Source organism: Cetorhinus maximus, chromosome 1 (assembly GCF_964194155.1).
Source record: "Cetorhinus maximus chromosome 1, sCetMax3.hap1.1, whole genome shotgun sequence".
Taxonomy (NCBI): Eukaryota; Metazoa; Chordata; class Chondrichthyes; order Lamniformes; family Cetorhinidae; genus Cetorhinus; species Cetorhinus maximus.
This window is the reverse complement of record NC_135879.1, coordinates 185,501,591-185,524,306: the sequence shown is the minus strand read 5'-3', so window position 1 is coordinate 185,524,306 and position 22,716 is coordinate 185,501,591. Positions and strand designations below refer to the sequence as shown.

The 22,716-nt window shown below is 41.2% G+C and overlaps 1 protein-coding gene across 2 annotated transcripts in view; it reads right to left on the bottom strand.

Moving 5' to 3' along the window:
• Positions 1 to 22,716, bottom strand: part of LOC144685810 (atrial natriuretic peptide receptor 2-like) — a 160,120-nt gene that overhangs the window by 5,084 nt on the left and 132,320 nt on the right. For both annotated transcript variants that reach the window (XM_078550730.1, XM_078550720.1), the window contains exons 17-21: positions 14,278 to 14,401; positions 9,941 to 10,009; positions 6,036 to 6,210; positions 4,102 to 4,200; positions 1,042 to 1,133 (exon numbers count right to left, since the gene is read on the bottom strand). In XM_078550730.1, the coding sequence (XP_078406856.1) occupies positions 1,042 to 1,133; positions 4,102 to 4,200; positions 6,036 to 6,210; positions 9,941 to 10,009; positions 14,278 to 14,401 (559 nt within the window). The remainder of the gene's footprint in view (positions 1 to 1,041; positions 1,134 to 4,101; positions 4,201 to 6,035; positions 6,211 to 9,940; positions 10,010 to 14,277; positions 14,402 to 22,716) is intronic.

The window sequence follows — 22,716 nt, the reverse complement described above, 5'->3', positions numbered from 1 at the left end:
AGGAGGCCCATGCCAATGTGGGAAGCCCAGTGGTATTAGCGGGCATTTTGGGGATAAAGAATAAATATTTAGTGCCAGTGTTGCAAGGTCCTGTCCAGCACTCTGACTTGACAGTTTATCAATTCCAAATCTCAGGCATCGGATCAGTTAAAAAACGGAGCGGGTAGCACTGTAGCAAGGGAATAATCAAGTATGCCACAGAATGTTCCAGCTCCTCTGCTGCAATTTAATTTTGCCAGAACTCTGTCCTCCCTCACTGTGAACCCAACAAAATTTATTAGCTTAAATCTTTAAACATTTAACAAATTCTGGAATAAATAAAGAATAAGTTAATAAGGTGGTTTATAAAAGCTTATTGGGCACTTGGGTTTTTAAAAAGAGGAATTGAATGCAAAAGCGAAGAGAAATCACCACCCTCAGTTAGAATATCCTGGTCAATTCTGGGAACCATGCTTTACAAAGGATGTGAAGACCTTAGAAACAGTGTAAAGGGGGATTACCAGGATGTCACTGGGGCAAAGGGATTTCAGATATGAGGAGAAGTTGGCAACGTTTGGCATGTTCTCCTTTCAGAGAAGGTTGTGAGGTGACCTAACTCGCTTTCAAAATGAGGAAAGGTTTTGATATAGTAGGCAAGAGAAGATCTACACCCTCTAGCGAGTGGGTCAATAACCAAAGATCATAGATTCAGAATCATTGGCAAAAGAGCTGGAGGGAATATGAGGAGAAATTTTTTGACTCAGAGAGTTGTTGGGATCTGGAACTCTTTACCTGAAAAGGTTATGAAAGCTATTCCATGAATACGTTTAAAAGGGAATTGGTCTTGAGGGTGAGAAACTTACAGGGCTGCAGACAGAATGTGGGGATGTGGGACTCGGCAAGGCTGCTCTTTCAAAGAGCCAGTACAGGCACAATGGGCTGAATGGCCTCCTTCGAACTGCAAGTTTCTATGATTTGTAAAAGCAGCGATAAGGACTTCCATAACTGTCATTCATGATTGTGGTTGGGATGTGTTGAACATATCTTGAAACATAAAGGTACCTTCATTTCAACATCACCACGGAGTTCCAGTTCAAAATTTCCGAACTCATCCAAGACATTCTTGGTCGTTGAGGACACATGGATTTTCAATGCTAACAAATCAAGAGGTAAAATGTCAATGGCAGGATGAAGACAGGCATATATTTAGACTGAATTTTCTTTAAAGTGACTCTTGAGCATTAAATTTTACTGCCAAATTCTTGATATGGTTCTAATTTCAGGGACTGTTTAGCTTAAGGTTTTAACTTAGCTTGAATTGTTATTCGGCCTCAGAAGGCTCTTGTAGCCACATAAAGTTGAGATTGAATATCAGGGGTATAGAACTCAAAGTCAAATTCTAGGACTGGCTGTCCTAATATCTGTTTGTAGCTTGTAATTTGGCCCAAAGAATGTTACAGATATAAGTGCTAACACATTTAAATATAAAATTATTGCTTTCCTTAGAAGTTTTTCTTTTGACTCTTATTACAGAAAAAATTGTTTGTAAATTTGCACACTGCTTAAATCTGTGATGTGTGATTTCTTTTCATCTACTTGCTCCAAGGCGCATATAACAGTAACAATGCTCTTTGGGGCCAATCGATAGGATATAAATTCACATGGGAGGGATCCTTTCTGCTGCACTCCTGCAACAATGTTACACAAATAGATGGAAAGGCTCTGATATATACAGGGAAGGGAAGAGAGACTGTGAGAGAGCAGTAGTGGGGTCGGGGTGGGGAGGAAACCAAGAAATCCTAGCGACATGGAGGTCCTGCCAAATGTAACGTCCGGGCCTCATTATCTTTTTTTTTTTCACTCTGTTTCCTGCCTGGATGCTGGCCAGACTGACAATCTGGCCGGCTGCAAAGTGGAAAGCCAGTGACAGAAAGCCGCAGCTGAGCACCATTGTGGTTGATCCACAGCAATCAGGGAAGATCTCAGATGAGAGACAGGGGCCGGTGCAGCAACTGGGAGGGAGGGAAAGGTTACAGGTTGAAGTGGGAAGTTGAGGGGGCTGGGGGCTCCGGGGCATGGTTGGGTGGGGTAGGGTTTGGCCAGTGGCTTGGGATTGCAGGTTGATGGGGAGGTCAGCAGGTCATGGCAGTAGGGAGAGGCTGGGATTGGCAGAAGGTTTGCTTGAGGGGTCAAGGAGGGGGGAAGGCAGTTCTGCTCCTGGCTCACAAGCGGTGGCTAGAAATAGCACTTGCCTTCTGCAGCTGGCTGCTCCCGTCTCCATTTTGCTGCCGAGTTTCCTAAACCCTAAGAAGCCTAACCAGCAATAGTAAAATTGAAATCAGGCTCCCAACTGCACTATGTGCACACAAATTAATTATAGTGAAGTGTCTCACCACTAACGTGGGGCAGAAGCATGCCTTGTAACCCCCTACTGGAAAAATGGGAGCAGGCTGAAGCAATAATGAACGGCAACCTGCATAACATAGCTAAATGCCCCAAAGCACTTCACAGTTGGGCAGGGACTGGGGGGAGTGTTGTAGAGAGGGAGGGGGAATGGAATTAAGCGAAGTCTCTGAAAATAACACATTTCTCTTGGGTCCAGTGTTAATAGGAGACTGAGCTGAGATAACAAGTGAACTGTTGTCCTCAGATGTTGTGTAAATACATCTTCAATGCCGACACAGGCTGGTCAGACCTATTTTCGTGCCACCATCATAGCTTCGCTGGAGTGACGGAGCATGAGCAGCTCCAAGGAAATTCTGGTCAGAATCTTCTCTTTTGTCTCAGTGGCTCCAGTATATGATAGTAAGGAGAATTCCAGCCCTTTGTGAACCACTTTAATTGAAAACATGGCATTTAAATGTAAAAGCATCTCCACCGATGCTGCATGACCTGCTGAGCGTTTCCTATATTTTCCGCACTTAAATAGAGCTCATTTGGAAATTCTTGCTGCAGAAAAATGGCCAAGAAATCATGAGGCATGACAGCAGTTGAAAGGACAGCGATTAAATGCAGCTGATTTTTAATGGAATTGACTTACTCCTGCAGGAAGTAAAACATATGGGTGATTTGTGGATGATTGAAGGTTTTAATGGTGTTAAAAGGAACTGAAAGGCTAGATAAAGAGAAACTATTTCCACTGGTTTTGGATTCTGGGCCTAGGGGATATAGCTTAAAAACTAGAGCCAGGCCTTTCAGCAGTAAAGTTAGGAAATACTACTGCATGCAATGAAAGGAGGCTTTTAGAGGAGCAATGTGGTGAGGTGGATGGGTTTAAGGAAGACAGCCACAAAGCCTGAGGGAAAGATGACTGGATGTTCTACAATACAGATGAAGCAGGATGCAATGCACAGTAGGCAAGTGTTGAGATAGCGTGGGATACAGGAAATGAGTAGGGCTGGCGAAGGTTAAAATGACTATGTGATTGCAACCATGGAGGGATTGGTAGAGGTGTACAAGTATATAAGTACAAGAGTAGGCCATTTAGCCCCTTGAGCCTCTCTGTGACATAACACCATTGTCTTCATTGACTTCATTAACTTGGTTGCATATACCTTAATAACTTTTATTAACATAAATCTATTAATCTCAGATTTAAAATTAACAATTGATCCAGCATCAATTGCCATTTATGGAGGAAAGTTCCAAACTTCTACTACCCTTTTGTGTGTAGAAGTAACTTTACTCCTGAAAGGTCTGGATCTGGTATTTAGGCTCTGTCGCCTAGTCTAGAACCCCCAGCCACAAGAAATAGTTTCTTTCTATCTACCCTTTCACTTCCCTTTAATATCTTGAAAACATCAATCAAATTACCTATTATATTGTACTTCCTGCAGGAGTAAACCAACTCAGTAAAAAATCAGCTGCATTTAATCTCTATTGGAATCAAACTTCCTTCAGAATGGAAAGATATCAAAGTCCTAATACAGTCAGGCTGACAAAAATAGCTTGGATGCAATGAAACTTTCTTTATAATATTTAGATGCCACAAGCAACATTTCATTATAGCATACTTCTACCTTTCATTTGCTAAATATAAAATAATTTAAGTTTTCAGTGTATATAAGTAGGTATCAATGCAGAACCTGGTTTTATATTTTCTTTCTTAAAGCAGCCACTTACCCTCTCCAGTAGATTCCATACGGGAGGCTGTATTAACCGTGTCTCCAAATAGACAGTAACGTGGCATTTTTAATCCAACAACTCCTGCACACACTGGTCCTGATCGTAGGTAGAAAAAGAAAAAAGGTTTCCTAATTATTTCTTAATCATACATAACATTTAAGCTTTAATACTCAACAATAAGCTTTTTGCTGTAATCCATTTGGAACAGTGACGACCCATATATCATTTAGAAGGTCTTCTTTCCTCGCAAGTAACTCCATTATGCACATTTTCTTGCTCACAGTTTTCCTAATTCCACGTTGCAAAGTAAAAATTAATTCAATCCCCAGGTGAAACTGAAGCTTTGTACCACATTTATACCATAACACTGCCTTTAAATGTAGAATTGCCTTTGGATCCAGTGCAGCACATAAATAAGAATGCACATGTGTCTCAGAAGGCATTGAGACTCAATTCAGCAGATGGTTTTGCTGCCTGCTTCTGAGAGTAACAGTAAACTTTGCTGATGTCGGGTCCACCATTTTATTCTGGCCACTCTGTCACCACCCACGTCACTCATGCAGTTTTAACACTTTTGGCCCTCGTTGGCATTTAGAGTTGTTTTAGTGTCACTGAGTCGGCTCCATGCTACAAATGAAGCAAGATCTGAAGCACAGAAGTATTTCAAGTGATAGAAATAGGGTATAACAAGACTACGAAAGATATAAAGCAGAGCTGACAAAAGACTGAAAGAGCAGCTGGCAGGCACACATAGCTGACCAGCAGCAGAAAGGCCTTGAAAGGGCAGCACTTGGCAATGGAAAACTGCTGTGCTCACTCATGTCAGTTTGCATTAAAGGTTATTAAGGAAAATGCCTCAATATTATTTCATATTATCAGTTGAAAATAAGTGCAGAAAAAGACTATCAAGCCCATCAAGTGCACCTCACTTGGACACAGCACAACCACATACGTCACCCCCAAGCCCAAAAATCCTAGTAGGTTCTGGAAGAGATGAAAGCAGAGCAAACACTCATGACCAAGGCAGGATGAACGTTGGGAACTGCTCTCCAATTCCCCAATGCAATCAAACAAAGCTTGAGGCTAGTAGTCTATAACCCCACATAATCCCAGCTAATTAACAATTTCTCATTTATAAATAAACTGTTTCCTGCTTTCAGGAACTTGAAAAGTTGTCTTTTAAAAGGCTGCAGCAATGTTTACACACCACATATTCCATCAGTCTACTCCAAAGGGTGATTAGTTCCTGCCATTGAATCTAGCACTTTGCTTACATATTCTCTTTATCCATACAATCCCTATCCATGTCATAAAATCTGTCTAATCCATTATTGTTTTTAAAGCCTCCAATGGATCCACTCTCAGCCTTTAATTCACTGAAGTAAACAGCCCTAACTCTGAAGCTATCTTCATAACTAAATATCCTTCAGTTAGGTGTCTACACGTGGCTGCAATGAAAATGTTTTATTCACATCAGCAGGATTTAAAAAACAATCTAGTTTGCTTCTTTCCTAAAGGCACTGATTTATTTTGAAGTAGAGTTTTATAGGTGCTTGCAGTCCTTTGGCACCTCACCAAAATGCCCATTTTATATATGTGAATCTTCACAGGAGAGGGATGCTGGCTGATTCTTTTCCCATTCCTAGACATATTGTATTCCCTTAGTGTTTCCTCCTGCTAAGATCAGTTAAGGCAACACAGACTTGGATCTGAATCTGGGACTTCCTAATCATTATGGTGCAGTGCCCCTCCAGGTGAATATTAATTATAACCAGAGGGCAAAAGTGCAACTTCTGCGCAATTTGAACCCAGGTGTTGGGAATTGTTTGGGTGAAATTTTGCTCCCATTCAACCCAACTGGATAGTGAAATCTATCAAGAAGAAATGAATATTCCCCACAGAGATCTGTGGCTTGAATGAAGATAATTTACCAGTGTGGATTCCTATTCTTAGCTTCAGCTGGTCATTGGGTCTGTGTCGTATTTTAAATGATTTGACTGCTTCCAGTAATGCTAAGGACATTCTGGCAGTCTCCCGTGTGTGGAGTTTGCCATTCCGTACTGGGAGCCCAGACACAACCATATAGGCATCTCCGATTGTTTCTACCTGGTAGTGAGAGAAAAAACACTGTGTTAATTGGACGAAAGCAAAATACTCCGGAGGCTGGAAATCTGAAAAAAACCCAGAAAAAGCAGGAAATACTCAGCAGGTCTGGCAGCATCTGTGGAGAGAGAAAAACAATTAACGTTTCAGTTCAAGGAGTTCTGAAGAAACCTGAAACGGGTTAACTCTGTTTCTCTCTCTCCACAGATGCTGCCAGACCTGCTGAGTATTTCCAACATTTACTGTTTGAATTGCTACCACTTAAAGTGGTAGATTTCTTATTTTCTCCTAATGTGCTAAACTGCAATGTAGAATTTATGATTCTGAAAGTCCATTGGGATTATCCAGTTGTAACTTTGATGGGGTATCAGCAGAATTCTCTGACAAACAGTGTGAAAGGCTCTTTTCAGTTGTTTATGCTGTTTCTCCAGGGCTTCTTCCAATTCAGGGCCATCGAACTGTAGAGGCTTACAATACAGGAGGACTCCATTCAGCACATCATCTGACTATTGGGGCTAAAGCAATAGAAAACTAATTGGATCGCCACACGCTCTTCCAAAGACACTAAATGCATCAAATCTTTATCTATTCTTTTTTTTTTAAAAGGTGCAAGAATCTCAGCTTCAACAGGCAGAATTATCCCAACCAGGTAGAGGTGAGTTCTGGAGCATACTGGGTGAGAAATCAGTTGAGGCAATTAAAAAAGCAATGAAGAGCCTTTTTAGCCATGGAATCCCTCTTTCCTAACAATGCACAGGCTCCACACTGCATCTGCATCTCACCAGATTGGAGATGGTGAGTGCACAGGGGGAACTCATTACGGAGTGAAACTGTCCTGGCACAAGCATTATAAAGGACAGCCACAGTGAAAGGCTTGTGCAGAAAGGGGCAATTATTTCAGTCTAAATTCATCGATTTTGTTAGGGACAGCAACTTTGTGCCACTTATATCAAGTACCTTGGATACCACTGAGGGTAATTTCACTTTATTGCCTGTGAGGCCTCCCTGGGGGCCACGTTTTCTGTACTTTTTCTGAGAACGAGGTGCAGCTTGCTCCAACTTAGCAGCCACAGCAACAGGGGCAGCAACCCCAGTAGCAACAGCTGCTGGTTTCTCCACAGCTGGGTGGAACAGAGGGGATGGACACAGAGCTGCACCTTGAAGGAGGCGAAACCCTCATCACAGGGTTTATAGGCTAAGGGTTAGCTTCTTTGATGTCTCTGAACAGCAGTGTCTCCAAAGCAAGGAGTTACAGATATCTGCAACCTCTTAGAAGAAGATGATAGGGGACGGTAGCATAATAGTAATGTTGCTGGGCTCGCAATCCAGGGACCTGGACTAATATTCAGGAGATGTGAGTTCAAATCCCACCATGACAGCTAATGGAATTTAAAATCAATTAAATGGAGTAAAATGCTAGTCTCACGATAATGATCATGAAATAACCAGCTTATCATAAAAACCCATCTGATTCATTAATGCCCTTTAGGGAAGGAAATCTGCTGCCCTTACCAGGTCTGGCCTACAAGTGATTCTAGGCCCACAGCAATGTGTTTGACTCTTTACTGTCCCCAAAATAGCCTAGAAAGCAACTCAGAGAGCAATTAGGGATTGGTAATAAATGCTGGCAGTGCCAGCGATGTTCATATCGCATGAATGAATAACTAAAAACACCTCTGTTCTAGAAGCAGGTGGTATGAATGGACTCTTTCTGTAAGCCTCCACAAGTTGATGGGTCTGAACTGACAGAAGCCCTGGCAAAACAACTGAAACAGCTGAAAATAGCCACTTGCACTGAAATGTGGTTCCCTGGCAGTTGTTAACTTCTTTTAATAATGTTATAAATGTTGGGTGACAATTATAATTGATATTGCAATTGTTTAATCATATCACATAACAATAGTCAATGTATTTCTCAGAAAAAACTGAAGGTATTTCTGAGATATGAGATATGGTCGTATATAAACAAAGGCTGGTTTTTGGTTTTCTGTTGACAAACCTGAATGACAGTTTTCTCCCTACTATCAGTGAAGATACTGGCTCATGCTAAGGTATAGCTCTGTTACTGCTATAAATCTCTAATGCTTTGGCCAAGTCATCATTCCTTATGGTGATTTCCAGCAGCATGTTCAACGGTGCAGAAAAATTAGCTGGGATTTTCCAGCTTCATTGTGGCAGGACCCACCTCAGGAGATCCGGCAGCCCAGCCAAAAATCCATTGACTTTTGACAGGACTGGACCATCCCGACAGTGGGCGGGGCTGGAAAATACCGCCCATTGTGTTACTTTCAATTCTATCACCATCAACATCTACATCACCCAGCAAGGGTTACTGGATAGTAATCAGTAGATGTACTCATGGCTGAATTTTTCTGCCTTTCCTTAGTTAGTGGTTATGAGGCCAACTATAGATTCCCTCTACTGCCCTGGAGATGGGCTAACATGGCATAGTATAGTGAAAGAATCCAAGTCCCTGATGAATTTTACATTTACACTGAGCCATCAGCAGTTCCATGCTGCATTGGTTTTGATGTGGCACAACATGGCAACTCCCATATATTTGTTATTAGTTCCAGAGTAAATTGATTAATGTACAGCACGATCCATGTGTACATTTCGATAGCAATCAGATCTTCATGCTTCACTGTGTAGAAGTGAAGCTCACCAGACCGTACAACTGTATTATCACCTGGAATGTTAATAGGGTAGTTTTAATCGTTCACATCTGTACTGTGGCAAATTGTATTATTAGTGACTTCAGGTGTGATTGTTGGATCTGACTCAACCCAATCACCTTGGAAATTAATCCAATATAATTTTCTATGCATGATCAAGGATTTAAAAATAATCAGGAAGCCACTTCAGGAATGACTGATACAAAGGATGTAACATTACTTTAATAAAACAGACAGGTTTTGGCCCATTAATAATTATCATGAGTATTTGACAAACAACTTCCAAACACGGGAGGATCAGTAGCCCACAGTCATAGATCTAAGATAAGTGGCAAAAGAACCAGGAGGAAATGAGGTTTTTTTGTACATAGCAGGTTATTATGATCTGGAATGTACTGCATTAAAGGATGGTGGAAAAAAAGGAAATTTGATAAATGTGTAAAAAGGAGAAATGTGCAGGACATTGGGGAGAGAGCAGGGGAGTGGGACTAACTGTACAGCTCTTCCAAAGAGCTGGCATAATGGGTCAAGTAGTCTGTTTCTGGGCTGTGTGATTCTCTTTAGTCAGATGATTTTGATACAAACTCAGCTAATTTAACATATAGACTTGTATAAGTGTATAACAAGTATTTTCTTCTATGCCTAAATGTCTTTACATATGTTGATGTGGTAACCACTTTCTCTGTTTTCTTTGTGGACAGTTTTTTTTCCCCACATGGGTCATTCTTTTTGGCATTTAATAACCACTTTATACGTTTGACTTTTTCAGTTTGAAAAGCTGTAAGATTGCAAAATGATTCACATAGTATGTATTCAGAGAATATAACATTTCATTAGCAGTTGGCATTTCTCAACAAAATTTAAAAATTTTGAAACAGCTATCACATAATCAAAAACAAATCCTCAAACATTAACTAGTGTCCTAAGTAGAATGCTGTACATAATGTAAACACACATACATTAAGCAAACAAACATAATGGGAGAAATTTGCTGTATATATCATTAAATTTAGAGATGTCAGGGTATATTACTGCTGCTTAAAATATATTTTGCATACCTTGTAGACATCAAAATTGTCGATAATTGCATCAAAACAGGTATAAAGATCATTCAGCAAGGTCACAACCTGCACAAAGAAAATGATTCCTTAAAAGCTGAGCTTTGAAACAATTCAGCAACAAACAAAATAATTAATAAAATTGTTAGAGAAAATAAATTCTGGTATTAGCAAAGTAGAGCAAACTTTACAAGGAAAAGAAATTACAGGAAGGTCAGACACCTCTCTTTAATATTGCATCAAATTGTGTTTTAACCTCATACTGTTTGCTTAAATGGCCTTCCCTAATAACTTACGGAGAAACAGAAAATGCTGGAAATACTCAGCAGGTCTGGCAACATCTGTGGAGAGAGAAACATACTTCATGTTTCAGGTCAATGATCCTTCATCAGAACAGTCTGATGAAAGCTCATCAACCTGAAATGTTATTCAGAGATGCTGTCAGACCTGCTGAGTATTTCCAGCAGCTTCAGTTTTTATTTCAGATTTCCAGAATCTGCAGTATTTTGCTTTTGTTTAACTTCACAAAATCACAGAATTGTTACAGCACAGAAGGAGGCCATTTGGCCCATCATGTTGGCACTGGCTCTCCGAATGAGCAATTTACTAAGTGCCATTCATCTCCCCTCTCACCATAATCTTGCACATTCTTTCTTTTTAGATAGCAGTCTAATTCCCTTTTGAATGACTCAATTGAACCTGCCTCCACCACACTCGCAGGCAGTGCACTCCAGACCTTAACCACTCGCTGTGTGAAAGTGTTTTTCCTCACGTCGCTTTTGTTCCTTTTGTGCCCTTTCGTTCTCGATCCTCTCATGAGTGGGAACAGTTTCTCCCTATCTACTCTTTCCACACCCCTCATGATTTTGAATACCTCTATCAAACTTCCACTCAGCCTTCTTTTCTCCCATGGAAACAGTCCCAACTTCTCCAATCTAACTTCATAATTGAAATTCCTCACCATTGGAGTCATTCTCGTGAATCTTTTCTGCACTCTTTCCAATGCCTTCACATCCTTCCTAAAGTGTAGTGCCCAGAACTGGATGCAATACTTAAGCTTAGGCTGAACTAATGTCTCATGTAAGTTAAACAAGGGGGATAACTGTTGCCATAGCTTCTGGGAAATGGTGCAAGTGGCCATTATTTTAACTCATGGAAGTTCCAGGTGCTTATCAATTAAGATAATTATTTGAAAGGTTTAATTGCCATGGACAAGTGCATGAGTCATGCTACGTTACAAATTGAGAGGTGAGAAAAGATATAAAAGCAGACCAGTAGTAAACTCAGTTTGTTTGAGGAAGAAGGAAGCCTTGTCCATGTCTTTCACAAGTGCAGTAAAGTGGAGTTTCCAATTATCGTGTTGTATAGCGATATAAAGGCACAAATCACTCATAAGGGATTGTGCAAATACGTTGTGGGTTCATCTATTTAGACCAGGCACATGAGAACAAATACACATGGATAGAAAACTTGAAGACATCGGCAGCAGAGCTGTGTGTGTGCTGTGCTCAAAAGCAAAAGTGAAACTAAGACTGTATCGCATGACACACTTCCTTTCTAGTGATGCCATGCTGCTATCCCTTAAAGGCAAATTACTATACCAATGTCCACTAGTGTGAATTCTGCCCATCTGGCACCTGGAAAGATTGCAAGAAAATTACACATAAGGAAGGTCAATTGCTTATTTTAATTTATATATACAGAAAGACCCTAATTTCTCCCAGTTCAGCATTTGTTTGTTTGATGATTCCAGGGTATTAATTTCCATCATTGGATAGTTTTTACCATCACTATGCCCATATAAATGGCCCAATGCCTATTTCCAGTGTGGGGACTGCATGCTGAATTCTTGAACTTCATCAATATAGTGGGCAGCCTATTTTTGCCTTGAATGAATATTCTCCCTGTTGGCATAGTGAATGATTAGAGATACTTTTCTCAACCAGCAACGCATGAATATTGTCAGCAATTCACAAATCTCATCTTTTTGCACTCTAGAAAGGCTGGGATAAATATCATCTGTTTAGGAATTTAACTGTTTTGAACCCCTTTAAACCTGTCTATATCTTCTATCTTATTTATATTCCAGTCACTAACTTTTCTTTCTTTATTTCTGTGGAGAGAGGTTTGTTTCGTATGTCATTCTTAATGAATACTCGGAAGAAGTAGTCATCCAGAATCTTTACTATTCTGTGCTTAACCTCTGTTTTGAGCTTATTTGCATCTTTCATGGTTTTTACTTCTCTGATTGCTCTCTCACTAACTCATGGCAGAAGTTAATTTTTACTATTCATGTTGCCACTGCAGCTATGCTTTTTCTAGTTCTTTTCAGTTTCCCTGTACTCATTTGGGGATTTTTTAAAACATGTTTCTACATGTTCCGATAATCATTCCATGAACCAATTTCGCCTTCAGTTTTTGTTTAGTCGAAGCATTCTGATTTTAGTTGCATATATTTCCTACATTCCCAACATTAGCCCATCTACGGCAATTCACCTTTACTCCTCCAACTCATTTGCTTTGGTTGTTCCCTCACTCCATTGAATTCAGTCATTTTAACGTTGTATACTTGTTTTTAGTTCTTGGTATAGCTTAATCCCAGCCCATATTAAACTCAGCCATTCTGTTATTGCTGTCTGTCAGGTATGCTACAACTTCCATTTTCTATGCTTTGTCAGGATAACTAATAAATAGCAGGTCAAGTTGTGCTGTCTCTCACAGCTACCAAGGCACATTGGTTCTGGACGCAATCATGCATTACATTTACCCATGCTTCCTCTAAACTGCTTGGGTATCTCTGCTTTATATTTGTTGATTAAAGTCTCCCATTAAAATAGGTTTGTTGTTCATACATTACATTTTTATTGCTTCATAAAACAAAGTGTCCTTCTTCTTATGATAACTTGATGGTCTGTAACATGCCTCTTGTGTTAGTTTTTAAAAATATTTTATACACTTAACCTGAGTGATTTGTTTTATAGTTGTCCACTACCCAAATGATCAGTTTCATATACCTCCCAACTTATCCTGGCTACACCATATTCTTTCCTGTCAAGTCTGCCTTTTCTGAACACTTCTAACAATCAAATATACACTTTTCATTAATCAAAAAGCAGGATATTGGAAATGTGAAATAAAAACAGAAAAATGCTGGGAAAAACTCGGCAGCATCTGTGTGCAGAGAGAAACAGAGTTAACGTCCGAAATTTTCCAGCCCCACCTAATGGTGGGATCTTCCATGGCAGGGCAAGCAAGCCATTGAAATCTCTGTTCATACCAGCGGGACAGGGAGATCCCATCAGTGCGGGGGGGCTGGAAAATTCCGGTCAGCGTTACGGAATCAAAACCTCAGAGGCGGAGGTTTTGTCTACTGAGAGCTGCCAGACATTCAGAGGCTGGCAGCTCTTGTGCTTCGTTATGCCATAGGAAAGGTGGTGGCTTCCACAGGAAAAACATCTTCTGGAGTCCCAGGATCATGGAGCAACCCAGGCCACAGGTCAGTAATGTGGTGGTGGGTGGGGGTAGTGGAGGGGTGGTTTTAGCTGCCATGCATGCTGCATGGCAACAGGCCCACCTGCAGCTGGGTTAATACCAGTGGCAGTGGATGAGGCTCTTAAGTGGTCATTAATTGGCTACTTAAAGGGTACAATAAGCGACAGGGCGAGTAGGTCGACCATGAGCCTTTCCGTGTAGAACTTAATTCTGGCAGAGGTGGGCAGGCAGGTATGCTAACATCCCGCCTAATGACATTATCCTTTATGTCTCCAAGCTGACCATCAGTGTTTGCCCAGGCAGCAAGTTGGAAATCTACCCCAACATGAATTAAAAGAGCATGCTAATTTTTGTAATTTGCTGACTAATCGGAATATTTTTACTAACCAAAGTGCTCCTGATAGAATATGGAAGTTTGTTAAAATTTTGATTACATCAAAATGATTTGAATTGTGGAAGACTACATTATCTAATTTTCTTCCTTCTCCTAAGGCCAACTAATGAATACAAGTACTTATTTGCATACATTAACAACTTAATAGTTGTGTAGTGTTTAGTCAGAAAACAATGGAGAGTCCTTTTTTGTTTGACCAAGTATGTCTAATTTCATCAATAACAAAAATTATTTGTTGCATGTAAGTTTAAAAATGGTATCTGTGACGCGTCTGATACTGGCCACTTCAGGTAGTGCAGGGCCTTTCTGGTACCATTCAGACTGTGATTCACATTAATGATTATAATCATTCAAGAATGAAATATCGTTCATAGAAATTGGAATGAAATGTTATATCAGTATCAACTCAGAAGGTTCCAAAATTAATACACCTCAATTAAGAATGTACTACCTGCAGCGGTGTGCTCTCTGCAGACATTGAAGTGAATCCAACAATATCACTGAAATAAATTGTGACACTATCAAACGCCTCTGCTTGTACAGTCTCACCCCACTTCAGCTGTTCCGCCACTGAGCTGCAAGAAAAAATAAAGTGCGTTTAAATATGAACATATTATGAATGTCTCACATAAAAGTGCTTTTTAGACACATGGTAGAGGTTGACTTTCATCAGTCTATGACACAAGTATCACAAGTCTTTACATTATCATCTTAATTAATACCTTTTTGAAACATCTACTTATTTTACTCCCTGACCTTTTTATGACTCAGCTAATACATTCAGAACCTAAATTATGTGTTTGCTGTTGAACTGCAAAAGACATTTCAATTTTCAAAAAAAAACAAGTTTGGTGAAATTTGAAATAAGCAGCCTTTAATTATCACTCCTTATCACCTGCATCATCTGCACCACTGGAAGAGCCTGAATTATCTTCTGCTTGGGTTTTGTGAATAGCAATTAAAACGTTTCCATTTTTTGACTAGCAGCTGAAGGGCATGGAGAGATTAAAGGAGGATCTGCTGGAGTATATTGCTCATCCTTTATTGAACCTTTCCAATGATCATTCCAGTAATCCCACTAAAGAAATGACAAACTCCAGGACCCACACATCAATTGTGCCAACCCACATGACCATTCCCCAATACTGCCCAAAGCCCAGGCTTCCTCCATTGCTTACAAAATACAGAATTATCGCCAAATGCAGCTTCCCCACTTGAACGTTGATAAACACTATGATCTATTTCTAATTGGTCCTTCTTGCACACCATATTGCTGTGCATATCCAACTTTCAAAACTGTAAGGATTAAAAGTTAGGTACATAAGTACATCATTCATGTCCAGTTTTTACAGAATAATGTAAATAGTTTGGGATTTGATCATGGAAGCAGCAATAAAAAATCCAGGACACCATTTGATAGGAATTAAGAACTGAATGGCCTGTTTCTGGGTTATGTTATACTATGATTCCATGAATCTAAGAAATTGTTATCCTGTACACCACTGCAATTATAAAACAGTGAATCTTCTGACTCAGCATGAGCAATGTAATGTTTATGCATAGTCCTGTCAACATTTTCTATTATATACTTGTATGTCAATGCTTATAATGGAAACTGTCTATGTAAAGTTGTCATCCCATAATTATACCCTCCAGGCAGTGCAGGCATACCATATTAGAGTCAAAGGCTGGGGGGGTCAATAATTTTCAGCTTTTGCACTCTCAGCATGTGCCAGTAGTGCTGAATTAGAAAACCCAAGTAGGTATATTCATGAAAATATGTTTGACAAACATAGCTTCAAACTCACGAGGCAGAATTTTTCGGTCCCCTGCTGGCGGGTTTGCAGGCAAGTGGGCCCATAAAATTACCTGAGTGGCCTTCCTATCACCCTCCCACCCACCCCTGACCTGTCTGTAATTCTGCGGTTGGGGGGGGGAGGTGGTGCTGGGCAAGGCTTGGGCGGCCGGCCCAGCCTTGCCACAATTGAAGCCCTTAAGTGACCAATCAATGGCCACTTACGGGCCATTGCCTGCCCCAGGACAATTCCAGAGCTTGGGGCCTAGGCAACTGAAGGCATGAGCACAAATGGTGGAGCAATTAAAATTGGGGATGCACGAGAGGCCAGAATTAGAGGAGCACATATATCTTAGAAGCTTGTGGAGTTGGAAGAGAGCACAAAGATATGGAGGGGTGAGGCCTTGGAGGGATTTGAAAACAAGGATGAGTATTTTTAGATGAAAAGATTGTTTGACTGGCAGCTAATGTAGGTCAGTGAGCATAGGGTTGACAGAGGTAGGGGAACAATACTTGCTGTGAGTTGAGACATGGACAGCAGAGTTTTGGATGGCCTCAAGTTTACAGAGTGTAGAATGTGAGAGGCCAGCCATGGATGCATTAGAATAGTTCAGACTAGAGGAAACAAAGGCATGAATAAGGGTTCCAGCAGCAGATGAACCGAGACAAGGGCATAAATCAATAACATAAATCAGCGACATTTGTGTTCATGACATTTACAACTGTCCAGAGATCATCTGTGGCTTTGACACGGTAAATTAAAATCATCAGAAGCACAAAACTACCTTTATCTGGCATCATGCTCCTATGCAGTAATATCCCAGTGGTTGCAGCATGACTGCCAGGGTTAAGACCCTGTCAGGGTTAAGGTTAGGGTTAAGCTCTGGCCCTAGAAGGTCTGGCATAGGACTGCACTGACTTTCCATGGATGGCAGCAGTCTGGACTGGCAGGCTAACAAGCAGCAGCAACTGCACTAGCGGATGAGCAGTGGTCGACTCACAAATGCTGTCATCCAGCGAGAGGACATCAGGTTCATGCTCTGCCTTGGCAATCCTAGTGATCTGTTGGAGCAGATTACTGGACAGCCATGAGACCTTGTACTTCCATAGCAACAAGTGAGCTTAAAAACAGAAAATTCTGGAAATACTCAGTACTTCAGGTAGCATCGGTAGAGAGAGAAGCAGAGTTAACATTTCAGGCCAATGATCTTTCATCAGAATTCCCCCCCTGCCCTGGCTACAGGTCACTGCCTGGTGTTTCACCACATGCACACTCTGTCTCTATGCTCTCCTCTAAAGTGTGCACAGTCTCAGTGTCTGATGAGGTGAGTGTGAATGTCAGAGCGACTGACAGTGTTTCTTCATCATGATCAGGATTTTCCGTTCGTTGGGCGGACGCAGTGGGCAGTCCTGTGAGCGGCCGGGAAATGGTCCTCCGCCCGCGATCAGGCCCTGACCGTGATTTCATGCTGGCTGGCCAATTAATGGCCAGACAGTGTGAAAAGCATGCTGAGAAGTTCAGCGCTGCCAGGGTGGAGGCAGGAGGAGTTCGAGCACTGAAGCCAGCACACGCTCGTGGGAGCGTGCCCTGAAAGCTCCCTGAAGACACAGAGTTGCCTCAGGGAACTGAATAATTTTACATTCAAAAATAAAGATTTTATGAAAACATGTCCCATGAATGTGACATATTCAGTCACATGAATAGGGACATAATGAAAATGATGTTTAAAAATTTTTGTTTTTTTTAAAATTACTGTTGGAAGCCTTATCCTGCCCGTGGATGAGGTTTCCTAAAAAATCCAAAGGCTACTTGGCCGATTCGCCCACCCGCCAACTGTAAGGTGGGACAGACAGCAGAAAATACTGCTGAATGAATCGATTAATGGACTTAATAGCCCTCTTAATTGTCGGTAGGTGCGCTGTCGACTCTTGAGCATGTCAGACGGCTGAAATATCGCGCGAGTGTGTGCAGACATCGGGACGCTCGCCCAACATCATCATGCACTATTTTACATCCAATCAGGATAGGCGCATGCCCACCCGACGAATGTAAAATCCTGCACCAGCAATCTCTTCATCCTCTATCACTTCTTGCTCCTGGCCATTTTGCAGTTGTTGGGTCTCCTTTTTTAATTCATTCATGGGATGTGGGCTTCGCTGGCTGGGCCAGCATTTACTGGCCATCCCTAATTGCCCTCGAGAAGGTGGTGGTGAGCTGCCTTCTTGAACCACTACAGACCATTTGGTGTAGGTACACCCACTCTGCTGTTAGGGGGGCAGTTCCAGGATTTTGACCTAGCGACAGTGAAGGAACGGTGATATATTTCCAAGTCAAGATGGTGAGTGACTTGGAGGGGAACTTCCAGGTGGTGGTGTTCCCATGTGTCTGCTGCCCATGTCCTTCTAGATGTTAGTGGTCGTGGGTTTGGAAGGTGCTGTCGAAGGAGCCTTGGTGAGTTCCTGCAGCGCATCTTGCTGCTGCTGCACACTGCTGCAACTGTGCGTTAGTGGTTCGAGGCTACTTTGTCCTGGGCAGTGTCAAGCTTCTCATCCAAGCAAGTGGAGAGTATTTCATCACACACCTGACCTGTGCCTTGTAGATGGTGGACAGACTTTGGGGAGTCAGGAGGTGAGTTACTCACTGCAGGAATCTGAGCCTCTGACCTGCCCTTGTAGCCACAGTATTTATATGGCCAATCCAGTTCAACTTCTGGTCAATGGTAACCCCCAGAATTTTGATGTTGGGGCATTCAGCGATGGCAATGCCATTAAATGTTAAGGGGGCCATGGTTAAATTCTCTCTTATTGGAGATGGTCATTGCCTGGCACTTGTGTGGCATGAATATTCCTTGCCACTTGTCAGCCCAAGCCTGGATATTGTCCAGGTCTTGCTGTGGTTGGACATGGACTGTTTCAGTATCTGAGGAGTTGCAAATGGTGCTGAACATTGTGCAATAATCAGCAAACATCCCCACTTCTGACCTTATAATGGAAGGAAGGCCATTGATGAAGCAGCTGAAGATGGTTGGTACCTTGAGGAACTCCTACAGTGATGTCCCAGAACTGAAATGATAGACCTCCAACAACCACAACCATTTTCCTTTGTGTAGGTATGACTCCAACAAACAGAGAGTTTTCCCCCTGATCCCATTGACTCCAGTTGTGCTAGCGCTCCTTGTTGCCACACTCGGTCAATTGCTGCCTTGATGTCAAAGGCAGTCACTCTCACCTCATCTCTGGAGTTCAGCTCTTTTGTCCATGTATGAACCAAGGTTGTAATGAGGTCAGGAGCTGAGTGATCCTGGCAGAACTCAAACTGAGCATCAGTGAGCAGGTTATTTCTAAGCAAGTGCCACTTGATAGCATTGTTGATGACTCCTTCCATCACTTTACTGATGATGGAGAGTAGACTGATGGGGCGGTAAGTGGACGGGTTGGATTTGTCCTGCTTTTTGTGCACAGGACATACCTGGGCAATTTTCCACATATCTGGGTCGATGCCAGTGTTGTAGCTGTACTGGAACAGCTTGCTAGGGGCGCGGCAAGTTCTGGAGCACAAGTCTTCGGTACTATTGCCAGAATATTGTCAGAACTCATAGCCTTTGCAGTATGCAGTGCCTTCAGTGTATATCCAGGCCCTCAGGGCTCCTGTGCTTGCTTTGATAAAAATGTCTATCTGCTCCCACTGTCTTCACATAGTTTGTCTGGAGGATCTCCTGGTGTGCTGTGGATAGAGAAGCTCTTTCCCATTATCCACATCATGTACCAAGGCCTCCAGTGCTGCATCAGAGTGCCTTGGGTCATGCTCTCTGCCCTGTTGCCCCATATTCACTCTTCTTGCAGGTCAGTCATCCTTCCACAGCCACTTACAATACGGGCTGCAATAGGTGCTAAAATGCACCTCCCTTTAAGAATGCAGGCTGGCTTCAACTGATGCAGGTAGCCTTGAGTGGTACTAGCCTCACACAAACTTGGGGTCTGTGCACAGCCTCTAGATAGCATATTCAGTACTGGGCTGCATGCTACTATTATTTAAACAAGCAAGCAGCATGAAATTTGCACACGAGTTGTATTGGAAAGAATAGGCGGGATTAATCCCACATCACAATCCCCATGCTCATTTTTGTGGCATTTGAATTTTTTTCCCAATGTAATTTAATTTTTAACTATTTCACAATCTCTAATAGCTAAGATCTGAAGAAATAAAACTCAGTGCTTGTAACATTAATTTTTCAGTGCCGGAGAGATAGTTTGACAGTAATTGAGACTCACTACGCCATTCAACATTCACTTCCACTTGAATGGGCAAAGGTTAACTTTTTCTGGTGTAGTAAAGTGGGTATCTAGTGAGTAAATGCTGTAATTCCACACCTTCCATGTCAATGAATGGTGAGCCTCTTGCTGAAATACTGTTAAAGTGAAACTTGTGGAGGAGCAGGGAAAATCAGACAGCAGCTTCCTGATTTCAAGCTTAACTGCACTTGTGGGTGTCAGAGGTTGCTGCCCAATTTACTCCTTAACAAAGATAAATGCTGATAATCTCACCCTTATTCTAACTGAAAATTCCAGGCCAATATCATGACACTGGTGCAATTCATTACCAAGGCATCAATTAATGGTTCTGATTACTCTGCCCTCTCAAGTGTAATACATTTGGCAAAACATTCTTTCTTGAAGCGGTGCACCTTAAAATTCCACACATTTGGCTGAAGTAAATGTACAAATACAGTCACAATTTTAAATACTCCATGCAAAATGTGCAAACCTAAATAAATTAAGCGAACACAGCCAAATTCATATATAATAGGGAAAGATATGTAGCTTTGATTAATCATAGATTGACAGGATTATGTTATGACCTCGCTGGGCTCATAATTGTGATTTTATTGCTTTAATAAAATAATCAGCCTGCCAGGAGTAGCAATAGATTTTCTGCAAGTGTAAATTACATTGAATTGGATAATAGCTTAGATTCATTAACACATAAGCCAATACATTTCCTGTCATTGTCAGATTCCAGTTTTGCAGATGTTTGCTCAGCTTAATTCTCACGTATGCTGAATAATAATTTTATATGGACTAGCAGATCTCACATTGCAATTCTCATGAAGAGTTGAAAGGTACACTGTTTTACAGTAAGGGGGTTATGCAATTCAAGAAAATAAGAACTTGCATTTAGATAAGGCTGTCCCAAAGCGTTTTACAGCTTTTGAAGCTTAGTCACTGTTTTAATGTAGGAAATACAGCATCCAATTTTGCATACAGTGAGGCTTTTAGGTGTTGGTTCAGGGATAAATGTTGGCCAGGAGAGCAGGGGAGCTCTCTTGTTCTTCTTCAAATAGGTCTGTGTGATATTTTATGACTAGAGCGGGCAGGGAGGCTTTGGTTTCAAGCTTGATTCGACCGTACAATGCTCGCGCAGTACTTTATTGATATCAGCCTAGATTATATACTCACGTCTCTAGAGTGGAGCTTGGACACTTGACCTTGACTCAGAGGCAAGAGGGTTATCAAAGCTTGCATAACAATGTACTATTATCAGGCCTACTATTTTATATTTTTTTGAAACTTTTATTGGTGTTTTAGAGGACGAAATTTTGGAATCCCATCCTTTTGAATATGATTACATACTCCTTTACCCTAAATATCAATTATTTACTCTTATCTTAAATATTGTTGCCATGATTGTGATCACACCTTTGTGTCAGCTTTTTCATTACAAATTCCGAGGATGACATTTCCCATTCAGATTTGCTGTGTCATTTGGTAACAATGTAGTTGCAGGCTCTGGCCACTAGGTAGTGTTGTATTATCTTTCCCCATGTATCAATCAAAAAAGCTTTCTGAATTTTCTTTCTCACCATTCTTGTCAGCAATTAAAATTTCTAATATCCTAAGTAAGTTTTTAAATAACATAAAAAGTCAAGTAGTTATGTATTTTCACAGCATGTTGATACAATTATGAATTAGAGATTAAGCTACCCTGCCTTACCTTCAACTTTATTCCAAAGCCTGCACCTTTCTCAAAAGCTTAGGTTATTTTTTTACCTCACAACAGTTACGAGAACTTCCAATCACGTGTTGAATATGAATATCTCTCAGCATTTCTTAGTAAGCAAGCTATACACTCTGAATGGTTCACTTTGAGGTGAGTCTCACACTAGTTGTGCTTTCAGAAGCTGCAACCTGACTGGCTACCTCAGAACTGTTGAAGCTTAATGTTTTCACCTTTTTGATGTCAGCTGGTCCTTTTAAAAAGTCAAATACTGGTTGGATGCTGTAAGTAAATGGTAGGCCATAGAAGCATAATACCCAAGGAAGATAGTGAGCTGAAGGCATTGGCCAACAGCCATCCAGTCCAGCATGTAAAATGCCAACTCTATTAAATAAGACACAAGTATTCTAAAGAACTCCTATGGTAGCCCACTTTTAGTATTTCTAACAAACTACCAAACAAAAACCAAGAAAGAAACAGCAAAAGTCAGAATAAATGAAAGGTGAGATCATGTCTCATCTTTGTGAAAGTTGCATAGATACTCTTAAGACTCTGTCCGTTGCCGCCCATAACTTACCACGACTGTCACTGGAGGTACCAAGCCAGTGCTGTATGGTATTGGACAAGAAAAAAATTGAGAAAACCTTTTAAGAAATACCCAAGAAGCACTTACCTTTATATCACTTTGATGTGTCAGTGACCTCAAGCATAGCTTTACCATCTAACAATACTACATGTCCATTTTAAAAAGGTGGAATTTAGGCTTGATGTCCTATATACCAGAATCGTGGGAAACTATGCAGAACAAACATGCTTCCAATTGAATACTGAAATGAAGTGCTTACCTGTTTCAAGTCAGTTGTTTCATCACTGCTGATAGTGTGTTGGGACACAGAGTGGGTGGAATTCTAATGGGGCAGATCAACATCCTAGGGCTGGATTTTTGCCATTGAGGTGGGAAAATCAAGTTGGGAAATGTTCTGACTCAACAGGCCCATCTCCTATAAAAGGGTCCTTGCTTGCCATATTTTCATTCCAGGAAGGTAGGCATGAAGTCAGGTCTGCTGCCTCCGGACGCAGTTCAGAGATGGCCATGGAGG